The sequence below is a fragment of the Aotus nancymaae genome, unplaced genomic scaffold, assembly GCF_030222135.1.
Source record: "Aotus nancymaae isolate 86718 unplaced genomic scaffold, 86718_ANA_hifiasm-v0.15.2.pri h1tg000076l, whole genome shotgun sequence".
Lineage (NCBI taxonomy): Eukaryota > Metazoa > Chordata > Mammalia > Primates > Aotidae > Aotus > Aotus nancymaae.
The window spans coordinates 13225132-13237872 of NW_026988491.1; the positions used below are offsets into that span (position 1 = coordinate 13225132).

The window sequence follows — 12741 nt, forward strand, 5'->3', positions numbered from 1 at the left end:
TTGGCCAATAGTAGGTGCGCTGATAATTCAGGGTTTTGAAATAGTAAGTATGGGCCGGGGATGGTGGCTCATGCCTGTAATCCCAGCACTTTGGGAGGCCGAGGCGGGCGGATCACCTGAGGTCAGGAGTTCAAGACCAGCCTGGCCAACATGGTCAAACCCTGCTTCTACTAAAAATACAAAAATTAGCCAGGCGTGGTGGCTGGTGCCTGTAATCCCAGCTACTCGGGAGGCTGAGTCAGGAGAATTGCTTGAACCTGGGAGGCAGAGATTGCAGTGAGCTGAGATCACACCACTGCACTCCAGCCTGGGGGACAAAAGTGAGACTCTGTCTCAAAAAAAAAAAAAAAAGAAGTATGAATGAGGGCTTTCTGGGAGCATAACACCAAAGTAGGTGCTCAAGATGACAAGGAGGTGGCCAGGTGGCCAGGTGCAGCAGTGCCACCGAGCAGGACCAGTCCTGACTTACTGGCTGGCCTCCCCTGCCCTGTCAGTGCTTCACTGTAGATCCCTTCCCACCAGCCTGCCCAGTGGCAGCTCCTTATCTGAGACAGGGACACACTCCCATTTGTCCCACTGGCCCCTGGCTGGCCCGGGCTAGGCCCACTGGCAGTGTTCAGAGGCAGTTGGCTGATTGCACTGAGTCTCAGGTCTACCTCTCAGCCACTCCCAAGCCTCACTGTCCCGTCAGTACAGGAGGAGGACTGAGCTTGGTAAGGGAGATGATCTGGGCCTACCATGTGCCAGGCACTGAGGTGTGGGCAGAGAGGGGACAAAGACTCAGCCGTGTCCTTGGGGAGGGGGATGGACAAAACCGCAGGTCAATACTGACGGAAGAGCCAGGGCAGGGCCTGGGCGGGCAGGTGGCAGTGGAGGGGCTTCCGGCAGAGGGAGGCAAAGAGGAGAGGGGCGGGGAGGTGGAAGCTGGGGGAGACTTTGCACCTCAGGCATTTGCAGATGGCACACAGGCTGTGTTGAGCTGTGGGGCTCTGGGCACTGCAGCCTGGAAATTAACAGCAGTGTCTGTCTGCACTGAATATCCCCAACACCAGGACTAGGTGTGGCAAGGAAACAGATCACATTCTTGCCTGCCCAGAGGCCATGGTGCTGGGGCATGATCCTGAAGGCGCTGGCTCCCTGACCCCTATGGCACTGGTGTGGAAGACCCAGGGGCCAGGTATAGCCCAAGATGAGACCGATGGAGACAGGCAGGAGCCACTACCAAAGCAGAAGCGCTCAGGACCCCGGGGTGCAGGGCGAGGAGACACTAGAGAGGCCAGACAGGAGGTGCGGTGGTGAGGAATGGGAGACGACAGCACCACTGGCCCCAGGCCTGGGACACAGGCGGCCACGGGAGGCGTCGGGAGCTTGCAGGTGGAATGCTAGGCACCTGGGAAAGGGTCAGAAGTTTGCCTGGGGCCGCTGCTTTTGAGCCCACCTATGTGGCGAGAGGGTGCTTCATTTCATGAGAGAAGGCACGTGACACCCAGAAAATAAACCCAAAGACCACCATTCTCATGATCGGGACATGTGGTGCCAAACCGTGGGATCCAATGGCAAAAGCAGCCCATGTCCCCATTCTGGGCTCTGGGACCATGACCCTAGAGGCCCCTTCCTCTCTTTGGGTGCTATGATTCCCACTGAGGGACAGGGAGTGGTGAGCCCTCCACCTTCCCCCTCTCCCCTACTAGTTATTCTCAAGGGTCCAAGAAGCAGCAGGTATGTTTCTCCCGCTGAGGCACGTGTGAGCTGGGGGAGTGTGGGAGATGGGAATCCGGAAGTAGGCACGTGCCGGCCCACCTCTGGCCAGTAGTGGGACAGGGCTTCCCCATCTTCACCTGTCACTAGAGGGGCACAGGCCTGCTGCTTCTGAAAAACCACAGTCACGACTGGAAGAAGAGACTGACACACCCCAACCTAGGGGCTAGGCCTCAGCTTCGGAATGTGACAATTTATTTGGGGGGTAAAAGAGGCTTTTCACCCCCCTTTCCTGGCGTTGATACAATATTGAAGAGCAGCAGAACAAACGTACAAGACAGAGTAATCGGCACAGACCCACCCCTACCCCGGAACCACCGAATCCAGAATGGAGCCCAAACCTACACCCCCAATCAGGCATCTTCTCCATCGGGGGAGGGAAAGGGTGGACTGGGGGACCTGCCCCCCATGCCGGGGCAGCACCTCCATTTCCCATCTCCTGCCAACCCCACTATTTTCCCATCTTTGACCACTGGAGGCAAAGTTTAGCCAGCTGGGAGCTGGATGGTTGAACCACATACAAAGGCAACAACACTTCATTTTAAAAATGAGAAAAAAGAGACAGTGCCCCTCCCCAAATATAGAGCTATATATGTATATTTTATATATATAGAATTCATTCGTGCACAATTCATTAAATGAACTTCTCAAAAATTAAAAAAAAATTATAAGATACGTATTTCTTTAGGCCTTTGTGTTTTTAAATTAAAACCAACGAAAAGAAGTCTCCCTCTCCACCCAGCAGCAAGGGCAGCCTTCGCTCTGCTATCTGGCCTCTGGCAAGTGGGTTCCCCCATGAGACCGTCAGTTCCCCTTTGCCTGGCTGACTTCCTGCATACAGTAGGCACTCACTGCTGGAGTGAGGCACTGACTCCTCCAAAGATCGCAGAGGGCGGAGGAGGGAACCACGAAGGCCTGGGAGGGGCCATCTTTGGCCCCCACTAACCATCTTCCTATTTCTGCATCCTGGTGACTGTCAGCAAGAGATGAGTCTGGGAGACCCTCTCCTGGAGTTCTGGCCCCTAATTCTGGGCTTTCTATATGAGAGGACATGCAGATAGGGAAGAAACTAAAACCTTTCAACATCTTTTTTCCTTTAAAAGTGATTCCTCAAACCATACCAGCCCCAAAGAGGCTGCCTTGGGCAAGTGCGTGGGAGCCCGAGAGTGGAACTGACCAGGTGGAGCTCCACTGTCCCATGTGGACGAAGTGCAAAAAAAAAAAAAAAAAAACCACCACAAACCAAAACAAAATGACACAGCAAAGTAGGGGTGTGTTCTCTTGGGTCCCCAGAGGCCAGAGAGGCTGGTAGCAGCCCAGTCCCCTGGCCAACCCAGCTCCCTTTTGGGGCTGACCCTCCAGCCTTGGGCAGGTGCACTGGCCTGGCTCTCCTCCAGGACCTCCTGGCTCAGGGGCTCGATGCCAGTCTGGTGCTGGCTCCAGGGCCTGCGCCCCGTCTTTTAAAGGGCTTTTCCCCAAAGGCCAAAGAAAGCATCCTGGACCCTCATCTCTGCCGCGTTCCTCCAGTGAAGCAGCTGGGCTTCTCCGAAACCATTTCCACCTCTTTGAAAAGGGGCCATCCCCCCAACTCTGCCCACCTCACGCTGAAGTTGGGGACTTGATCATCACCTCTTCCCAGATCATAGGAAGGATGAGGCTCATTTTGACCTTGACCCCTTTGCAGGGTGAGAACAAAGAGGGGTTGTGGGCAGCTGGGGGTCCTAGTACCAGCAACCTTGACCCCCACCTGGTACTCGGTGGCTGCTCTGACATCAGCAGCGCTTTGTGAAGAGGCCTTGATGCCTAATACACCCATTTCACAGAGGGCAAACTAAAGGTCAGAGCAGGGAGCGAGCCAGGGATGGGTCCCAACTTTCCAGCTGAAACCAGACACACTAGACCTCACCTGTTTCCTCTGATACTTGGGTGGGGAGGGGGCGCACTTAAGGGGAGATGACAGTTGCCCCAACCATTATTGAACATAGGAGGAGATCAGGCTTTGGGGGTTATTTCACATATAAAAATAAAGCAAACCAGATTGCAACTTCTGCTTGGTAATTAGGCAAATGGAAAGCAGCAAGGGTGGAGGAGGGGCCCATGGAGGCCGATCCTTGCAAGTGTGTGGGGGCAGGGGTACCGGAGAGGGAGGGAAGGAGGCCTCCGTTCATCCTCGGTCCCATCCACTCAGGCCCCCAGGGGCACTGCCCACCTCAAGGCGGTGTGCCTGATGCCTCTTCACGAACCGAGGCTGGGCTCGGGCTGCTCCACTTGGAGCTCAGGCCAGCAGAAGCAGACCACCCCTCCCCCAGCCACCCCTAGGGCCCAGCTTCTTGCCTCCAGAAGCCTGCATCTCCTTTCAGGCCAGGGAGGCTCAGAGGGGTTGGGGGCTTCAGGGTGATGGGGAGGGAGGTGTCCCCCATGGGGTGGTGGTAGGGACCGGATGGCCCATTGACTGGCAAAGGAACAGAAGGGAGCAAGAAACCAAACTGCCCACTCACCAGCCTCCTGGAGAAAATCACCAGTGACAACCCCACCTCCCAAACCTCAGCTTGCCGGGACCCACAGCTCGGGCTAGCTCCCCAGGGACCCGCGGTTGCCTTTCCCTTTGAGCGAGCAAGGGTGTGGAGATCTGGGTTCAGGCCCTCTCCACAGTGCCTGTGATGCTGGGGGTGCTGCCAGCTGGTCCCAGGCCTCCTCCCCATCCTGACATTGCCACCTCACCTGTGCAATCACTGCGTTACTATTTTTTCTTTAAATATCTCTCTTCCCCCCACCCCCCCATAGGAACCCCACAATATTTTTTCTATTTTTTTCCTCTTTTTTTTTTTTTTGCAAAACTAATTCTTTCACTTTCCTGTCATAAAATCACCTCTGAAAACACAACTTCTTTACAAAAAAGTCACGAATGACACAAACTCTCAGGAAAACACATTTCTATGGTCTCTGGAAACACCTGTCACTGGCACCCAGGTGGTTGCTCACCTGGGGGAGGGTGTCAGGGGGAAATCACCTCCAAGGACAGAGGAGAAATGCCAGCCCTTATTTGGGGGGAAAGCCAATTGGCACTTGGACGGCCACGAAGCCAACACACAAGGCAGGGTAGGGAGGGGCCGAGGAGTACCAGCCCCCGCCCCAACCCTGCGAGGGTCCCCGTTCTACATCCTGGGGAGGGGAGGGCTAGGGCCACGCTGTGGGCCTGGGCATGGAGATTGGGAAGGAAGGCGGCCTTCCCATTCTTAGGACCAAAGGCGCTCACGTTCTGTTAGGCCTCCTGCCAACGTGCTTCTGAGGGAGGGGCCCATGGCTGCACAGCCAGGAATCCAGCTTCAGCCACGCCCGGAACACGCCACCCATGCACAGTGGAGACCCGGGAAGTGGCCCTGGGCTGGCCAGCAGGGCCTCTGGTCCTAATCCTGGGACCAACACCCTCATTCTCCTGGAGAAAGCAGCCCCTCTGGTCTCTCGTCTTTGCCTGCCTGCCCTCCCAGGGCCCGGCCTAAGGCTGGGGCTGTGGCCTCTGCCACTGGCATGGGTGCCTTGGCTTCCTGGCAGCAGAGGGAAATGGAAGCTCTCAGGGCACTAGAGGCTCCTTGGCTTCGTCCAGGCTGGGCTGTGAGAAAGCCTCAGTGGTCAGAAGCAAAAGAAGGGCTGGGAGAAGCCGGGAGGCCCTGGGGGAATGGCTTCTTCGGCATCCACCCCTAACCCCAGGAGGAAGGGGGAGCTTGGAGCGGGTCTCCCTCTCTATCTCGGTCTCCACCATGCCGTGAAGGCCCGATAGGTTGGGCTGACCACCCCAATGAGGGGGACGGGGGGCATGGCGCGCCCAGCACTCCGGGCCAGGAGGGGAGGCCTGGTGACTTCTGCAGCAAACCTCCAGACCCAAGCCTGGTCCCCAGGCCCACTGAGGCAAGGGAAGGTCCAGGCCTTCAATGCCCCTGTTCAAAGGAACTGTAAAGGGTGCCACCCAGACAGCCTGGGGCCTAGTACCCAATGCACGTATGAACCCATGGACAAACACACCAAGTGGGGCGGACACACACGCACAATCGGAAGTTTCCACGGCAGGTTCTCGTAGCACCTTTGGTCAAGAACTGAAGGGGCCTTTAGATGTTGGGAGGCTATGGCCAGGTGCATTCTCTGCCAGTTCCTCCCACCGTTGAGGGGGTTAGGAAGGACACAGGGCTGGGGCAGGGCATAGGGGGTCTGCTTGGGCCTCATCCAGAATCAAGCAGTGAAGACCCCGCCCTGGCCCAACTTCTGATGCCCTGGCTGATGTGGAGGGAGGGGCTGAGTCTGGCCTCATCCTTGGCCTCTGTCTGGGGTTTTGCCGAACAGGCGGGAAGTCCCCCCTCCTGCCTCCGCATCTGCAGGAAGGAAAGGGACTGTGCCCACCCTCAGTGGGGGTCTCCTAAGGGCCCCACAGCTGCCAGGTTAGCACCGAGAAATCAGACGCGGCACAGGAGAGCAGAAAGCAAGCTAGAGAGACAGTCGGGATGTGGAAGGGGCAGGGGAACTTTAGGTTCTGGGGCTTTCCAGAAACCACCCAGTGGGCCCCACCATGCATGGGTAGGGAGTGTGCCCTTCCCCTGCCCCATTCCAGGGTGGCCCCTGCCCCCTGGCCTTCCGGGACCCCCAACTGCCCAGCCCCATCCCTGGGTCAACACCAAGCCATTTGAAACAAGCAAAGCACAGGGAGAGAGGGCTGGGGGCAAGGGCGGGTGGGAGCAAGAGTATGACTTCGGGCAGGAGGGCCCCCCAAACCCCCCTCCTTGGTGGAGCCCCCTCACTTGCTCGCCCCACTGCCGCCACCACCCGCAGCTGTGCCTGCGACCCCAGCAGCCACCTTCTCGAAATCCTCAGGGTTGCAGAATTCCTTGATCGTGACCGTCAGGAGGTTGCTGGTGACATCGGTGACGACCACATTGGAGCAGGGTGACATCTCGGGGCGCCAGTCCCCAGCCTCGGGCTCGGAGGAGGCACCAGCGGGCTCAGGGGCCGTGGGCGGCGCCGGGCCGGCAGCGGCAGGGACATCTGGCTGCGCCGCCCGCTTGCTGGTGGCTGCCGACTCCGGAGGGAGGGACAGGTCGAGCACCTCTGGCTCGCGCCAGCCGGGGGCAGATGGGCTCACGTTCTCAGGGAGGAGCTTGGGGGGCGTGTCGTCAGGGTCAGAGGACTGCAGTGCCGGCGAGGGGCAGCCAGAGGAGCCGGAGCTGCGGGCGTCGTAGGGGGCGGCAGGAGCGGCCAGGAGCAGCCCGGGGCCGGGGGCGGAGGCGTCGGCCTTGCCGGCGGGCGGGGCAGCCAGGGGTGCGGGCGGGGGCTTGTACAGAGCAAAGGCTCCGAACTTCATGTGGCGGATCTGGGTACGCAGGACGCTCTCGCTGAACTTCTTGCTTTTGCCGATGACGCGGTTCCGCGAGGGGACTTTGGGGCGGGCTAGTGCCCCGGCACCCTGCCCGGCGCCCCCGCCGCCCGCGCCCTTGTCGATCACCTTCAGGTTCAGGATGATGCGGTTCCGCTTGGGTTCCCGCGGCTTCACCTTGCGGTTGATGATGCGCACCGTCTCCGAAAAGGGTGAGATGGGTGGGCGCAGGCCAGGGCTGCCCCCCTGCGGGTCCGGGCGGGGCAGGGGACGGCGGGACATGCGGTGGCAGCGGCGGATGTCCTTCTTGAGCCGGTGCACGGCTGCGCTGGAGTGCAGCTTGGGCGAGGAGGCACTGGCGCTTGGCTTGACAGAGAAATGCACATCACTGATGCGGAGGGCCTCGGCCTGGGCCCGCGCCTGCGGGCAGAGGGAGGGGTGGGTGGGACCTCAGGGCTGCCCACTGACCTCCCCTGGATACCCTGCACCAGCCAGCCCTAAGTAGAGGCTCTCAGCTAATGATCCCGAGGGCACTTAAGAGAAGCCCTGGTGGAAACAGAGGTTCAGAGATGAAGCAATTTGCCTCTGACTCTAAGGTCAGAGTCAGGACACCCTTGCCCAGGCTGAACTCCAAAACTCAGTTTTTCTATGACTTACTGCCTATGCTAGCTCCACAGAGGGCCCTGGGCCACTCCATGGCTGCCCGTGCTGACGCTCCTGCGTTGACGATTGGGACACAGCATGGGGAGGGCAGCCCTTTGCTCAAAAACCTGCTGAGCTACCTTGTCCACAGCGCCCGGTACTCCCTTGCCTTTGAGCAGGCTGACCTCCAGCTCCAGCCTGCCTCCCCAGCTGGCCAGCACCTCCGGCCAGCCTCTCAGCCACTGTACTTCCCTGGGTGGGTCTCATTTACTTGTCTGCCCAGTGCCTGGCTCAGAGTGAACTGGTGCCAATGCATCCCAAAGCCCACACCCCAAAGCCTGGGTTGGAATCCAACCTAGTCAGACATGAGTTTGATGGGAAAAGGGCTAGAGGTGGGACCGGGCACTCCCTATTCTCTGTGCCAAGATGGTCTGGGGCAGGATGGTGGCACAGAGAAGGTTATGGGCAGCCAGGCATACTGTCCCAGGCTCCTAGGTCCAACTGTCCTTTCAGGCATGAAATCTCTCTAAAGTTGCAGGGCTCTCAAGAGACCCCAGGTTCCAGTACAACCCACCTGCTGTCAGATGCCACCAAATGGAGAGAGGACAAGGGACTCATACAGCGATGTAAGCCATCTATATGGCCAGTCCTTCCTGTACTAAGGAAGGTGCTAAAGCACCAGGCACCAGCTGCTTGGGGTTACAGCTGCACACACACAGCCTCTCCCCTGGGGAGCTGCCCTATTACAGGGAGGATGGCCGGCAGCAAGAACATGAAGTAATTTGCTGCAGCGAAGGAACTGCAGAGCCCAGAGAAGCACAGACCCCAGGCCTGGAGAATGAAACATTGAAGCCTGGCCCTGACACGTAAGTAGGAGAAAATCCTGGTCCTTACCGAGCCCTGACTGCACCCCAGACAGTTCCAGAGGCCGAGGTAGCTGGCTAAGACAGAGACAGAGCGTGGAGGCAGAGACTCCTGTGGGCAACGTCCCAGCGGTGTGAGATGCCAAGGAGTCGGGACTGAAAGCAAGGGCTGGGGACAGAGGCTGGGATGTGTGTGGGGTGGTGCCACAAGGGGTGCGGGTTTTGCAGATACTCTGGCTCCTACTGGGGCAGGGAGGCTTGTTAGAGGATGGTTGCCCTCAATCCAGGTGGGAGATGATGGGGACTGAGGGGAAGACCACATCCCCATGGTTGGTCTGTGAGGTCCTTGAGGGTGGGATCTGTTTTGAGGTCTCTCTACTTCACTCCCCACAGCACCAGATGCTTAACCAGTACCTGAAGGTAGCCCACACGCCCCTCAGACAAGACTAGATTACATTTGACCACAACTCCCAGGAGAGGTGTTTGCTGGGTAAGCAAGGATGTCTTCATTCCCATGGCCTTCACTCCCACGGGAGAAGGGACTGTGACTCCACTTGGTCCTCCCAGCCCAGCCTGGGGCCTCCAGGGGCTGCTTGGTTAGCGGTCCCTTCCAACACTAGGTGGCAGTACATGAAGCCAGACCTGCCCATGCCAATGCTGCCAGCTGAGCTCCCAGGGACTGGGCCCCCAGACCCTTCCCACACAAAGGCAGGGAAAAGCCCACGCTTTTTTGGCATGGTAAGCAGGACATTCTGCAGGTGCACCCTACAGGAGCTTAGGGGACCCCCACACTTTGTGACTCTCAGGAGGTTAGGATTTACTCTTTCTGCATACTGCCTGAGCTTCCTGACTTCTGCAATTATGCTTCCAAGAGTCCAGCGGCGACAGACAGTCCCGGGGGAGGGGCAAACAGCAGGAAAGCAACCCTGGCTCAGTGCGTCTCCTTTCTCTATGTGTACGACCATCACAGGGCCTGCCACGGCACTCCTGTGATGATCAGAGAGTACGTGGCACCCACTCAGCACAGTGCCTGGTATGCAGCAAATAACTGAACAGACCTACCCATGGGTGGTGGGCTAAGCAGTGATCTTTTTCCAATGTATGCTTTGCCTACATGGACATCCCTTACTTTATACTTTCTATATATGCATATATTTTAAAAGGGTTCATGCTTTCTCTTCTTCCTGACATGGAGAACTCTTTGAAAGTGGGACCTAGGTCGGCCTGGTGAATTAAAAATAACTGTAGCCAACATGTTTATTGCACTCTGACCAGGTAACAGGCACAGCTCTGGGGGCTTGGCATGCACTGTGGAAGCTGTGAAGGTTCAAGCACCTGGACTCTACCATAGCCTCTCTCCATGTCTGTGGGCAAGTTACTGAACACCTCGGGCCTTTTTCCCCATGCGTAAAACGGCGGACGGAAGCTATCTCGTGGGCTCCTGTTCACTTCAGAGTAGCTCCTGGCAGAAAGCGCTGAGTGTAATTTGCTGACTCTGCCATACTGCCTCTCAGGGACTCCCAGAGCAATGGGTTTGGCCCAAGCTAATCTCCACAGCCCCTTGCAAATATCCACGTCGCTCTCAGGCCACCTGTTTCTTAGGGTCCAGATAAAAATGTCCTTCCTTCCATCTGTGTCTCCATTCCCTGCCACAACAACCCTGCAGCTTTCCTAGTTTCCTCTGTGTGTCTGCCTCACCCCCTCACTCTGACATGGACTCCTCAAGGCACAAGATGAAGAAAAGGAGACAGGATGAGGCCAGGAAGTTGGACCTCAGGTATGTCACTTTCCTGAGGGAAATTCCTGGGCCTTGATTTTTTTTATCTGTGAAATGGATAAAATACTCCCTACTTCTTGGAGCTGTTGAGAGAATTAAAGAAGATAATCCATGTAGGGGGCTCAGCACTGTATTCGCCCACAGCCAGCTCAGTAACGAAAAGAACTATCAAGAAAAAAGGCGTTTTGTCTATCAATGCTCGTGGTCATACTCGCTTCGCCGCTAGAGGGTGCCCCAGCTGCACTAAGAGGCTGTCACACAGCTCATCAGGCTTCCAGCTGCTCCGCCCATCCCTCCCCAGGAGAAGCATCAGGGTTAAGGTTACTCCCTGGATCCCCTGGATGTGCGTTGCTTGGGGATGGGGGTTATAAAAATATGGAATTCTGGAAATCAACATTTCTTTCACTTCTGCTTCTCTTTTCTGAAAAGGAGTCCTCCCACAAAGTCATCAGCTGTTGGGTAGGAGGGGGCCTGAGGCACTACAGGGGGACAGGTGGCCCAGTGAGTCCCACTTGCAGCCTTGCCTGTCACCCGGGGTCATCTTGCCCTTCCTTTCCCAGACTCTGTTTTTCCTTGTCAAAATAAAATAAAAACCCAAATCTTCCAAGATGGCTTCCTCTGGAAGTTCTTCCCTCCCTAGCGGAGGCTAATATGCTATGCTCTCACTCCCACACCCCCATCCTCCAGAAATGGCTGGGCTGGCAGTGGGGGGAAGCTGAGGCTCAGAGTCCTAAAGTTAGTGGCCCAGCCTGGGCGATAAACTTAAAGTGATTTGAGGTCAAATTCAAGTTGGATCTCCGAGAAAGGAGGGAAGCCAGGCAGAACAAATCCTGAAAGGGACTGGGGGAAGCTAGGGGCAGGGAGGCAGGTGGTCCCCCAAGTCCTCTCCCTGTGCCCTGCCCAGAAGTGGGACCCCACTCACTCTCCCCCTGGGTCCCAACTCCCAGCACAGACCTAACAGCTCAAACCAACGCCCCCTTCCCACGACATTGCCCACCTGCCTCAGCCACCCCTTCCTGGAGCCCTACAGGCACCCCCAGACCCTGCTTTCAAGAGGGAGGATTATCCCCAGTCTCAGGACCCTCTTGTTGAAGCTGAAGCTGGCTGAGGCCTGCCATCAGGGGCTTCTCGGGGGGCTCACAACCACCCCATGCCCAGCTGGGGCCCCTCTGGAAAGGCCCGCCTGCTTGGGCGGCAGCCGATCTGTCCCTCCCTTCCAGGCCCCGTGCTGTGCCGGGCTGGGGGCCCGAGAGGGGGATGCTGCTGGGGCTGGGCCAGGTTACCTTCAGGAGGAAAGTTGTGGGTTTAGGTCCCCTCTTCTTGGGTCCATACAGCTCACGCTCCCTCTCCCTGTGGCCGAAAAACACGAGAGGTTAAAAAGAGCCCCTTCCCGGGCCCCATTCGCGCTGTCCTCCCCGGCTCTCCCGCTTCCCCGCGCGGCGCCCCAGCCGAGCCTCGGCCCCGCTGCCCCTGCCAGTTTTCCCAACAACTCACTTTTGCTCGAAGGCTGCAATGAGCCGCGAGTCCAGGATGTTCTCCTCGGGCTCCCAAGTGCTGTACCTGCCGAGTCACACACGCACAAAATCAGGATGAAGACCAGAGAGGGACAGCACGCGGCGAGAGCAAGCGCGCGCACCCCCACCCCAGGCCCCGGTGCCCGCTGCCTCCCCTCCTGCGACGCCCGCGGACCCCGCGACACTCACTTGATCGCCCACCCCTTCCATTTCACCAGGTACTCGATGCGTCCCTGAAAAACAGAGAGGAGAAAAAGGGGGATGGGGGTGGGGAGGATGCGGGGACGCGAGGAGGCGGCGGCGCGGGGCTGGGCGAGGGAGCCGGGCTAGCGGGACCGCTTCGCCCCGAGGGCCCCCGGCCCCGGCCCCGGCTGCGGACAGCGGCGGCCCGCCCCGGGCGGCGGCTCACCTTTCGGATCCGCCGTTTGATGATGGATTCGGCCGCGAAGACCCGCTCGCCCACTGCAGACAGCTCCATCTTGCTCAGCGGCACCCACAGCCCATAATACTCCCTGCGCCCGCGGCCGGTGCGGCACCGCTCGCGCACGCGCCGCAGCGCCCAGGCCCCGGCGGGCGAGCGCGCGGCGGGGCGCGCGCTCGCGTTCCAGCTGCGGTCCGTCACGTGACCCTCGCGGCCGGCGCGCGGTTGCCAGGACCTCCCCCTCCCCCGGGGCGGTTGCCAGGGAAAGTCGGGGCTCGCGGGGCGGGGCCACGCGCTGGCTCTTAAAGGGGCCGCGTCGGGGGCGGGAGCCCCTGCCGGCAGACCGGGTGGTTGCCCGGCTAGTGGGCGCGCTGCGGCCTTACGCTTATCACTCTACCATCTTGCGG

General features: G+C 58.7%; 1 protein-coding gene across 2 annotated transcripts; it reads right to left on the minus strand.

The window, feature by feature from the left end:
* Positions 1–1931: 1931 nt before the first annotated feature.
* On the minus strand, positions 1932–12456 carry CBX6 (chromobox 6). Of its 2 annotated transcripts, none has more exons than XM_021668719.2 (5): positions 12323–12456; positions 12103–12146; positions 11894–11959; positions 11683–11749; positions 1932–7483 (listed from the first exon to the last, which is right to left on the minus strand). In XM_021668719.2, exons 1-5 carry the CDS (start codon positions 12389–12391, stop codon positions 6542–6544), a joined length of 1188 nt encoding a protein of 395 aa, XP_021524394.2. In that variant the 5' UTR covers positions 12392–12456; the 3' UTR covers positions 1932–6541. The 2 variants fall into 2 exon arrangements, with proteins under 2 accessions (XP_021524394.2, XP_021524392.2); XM_021668717.2 differs by having other exon boundaries at positions 1932–7537.
* Positions 12457–12741: the final 285 nt, after the last annotated feature.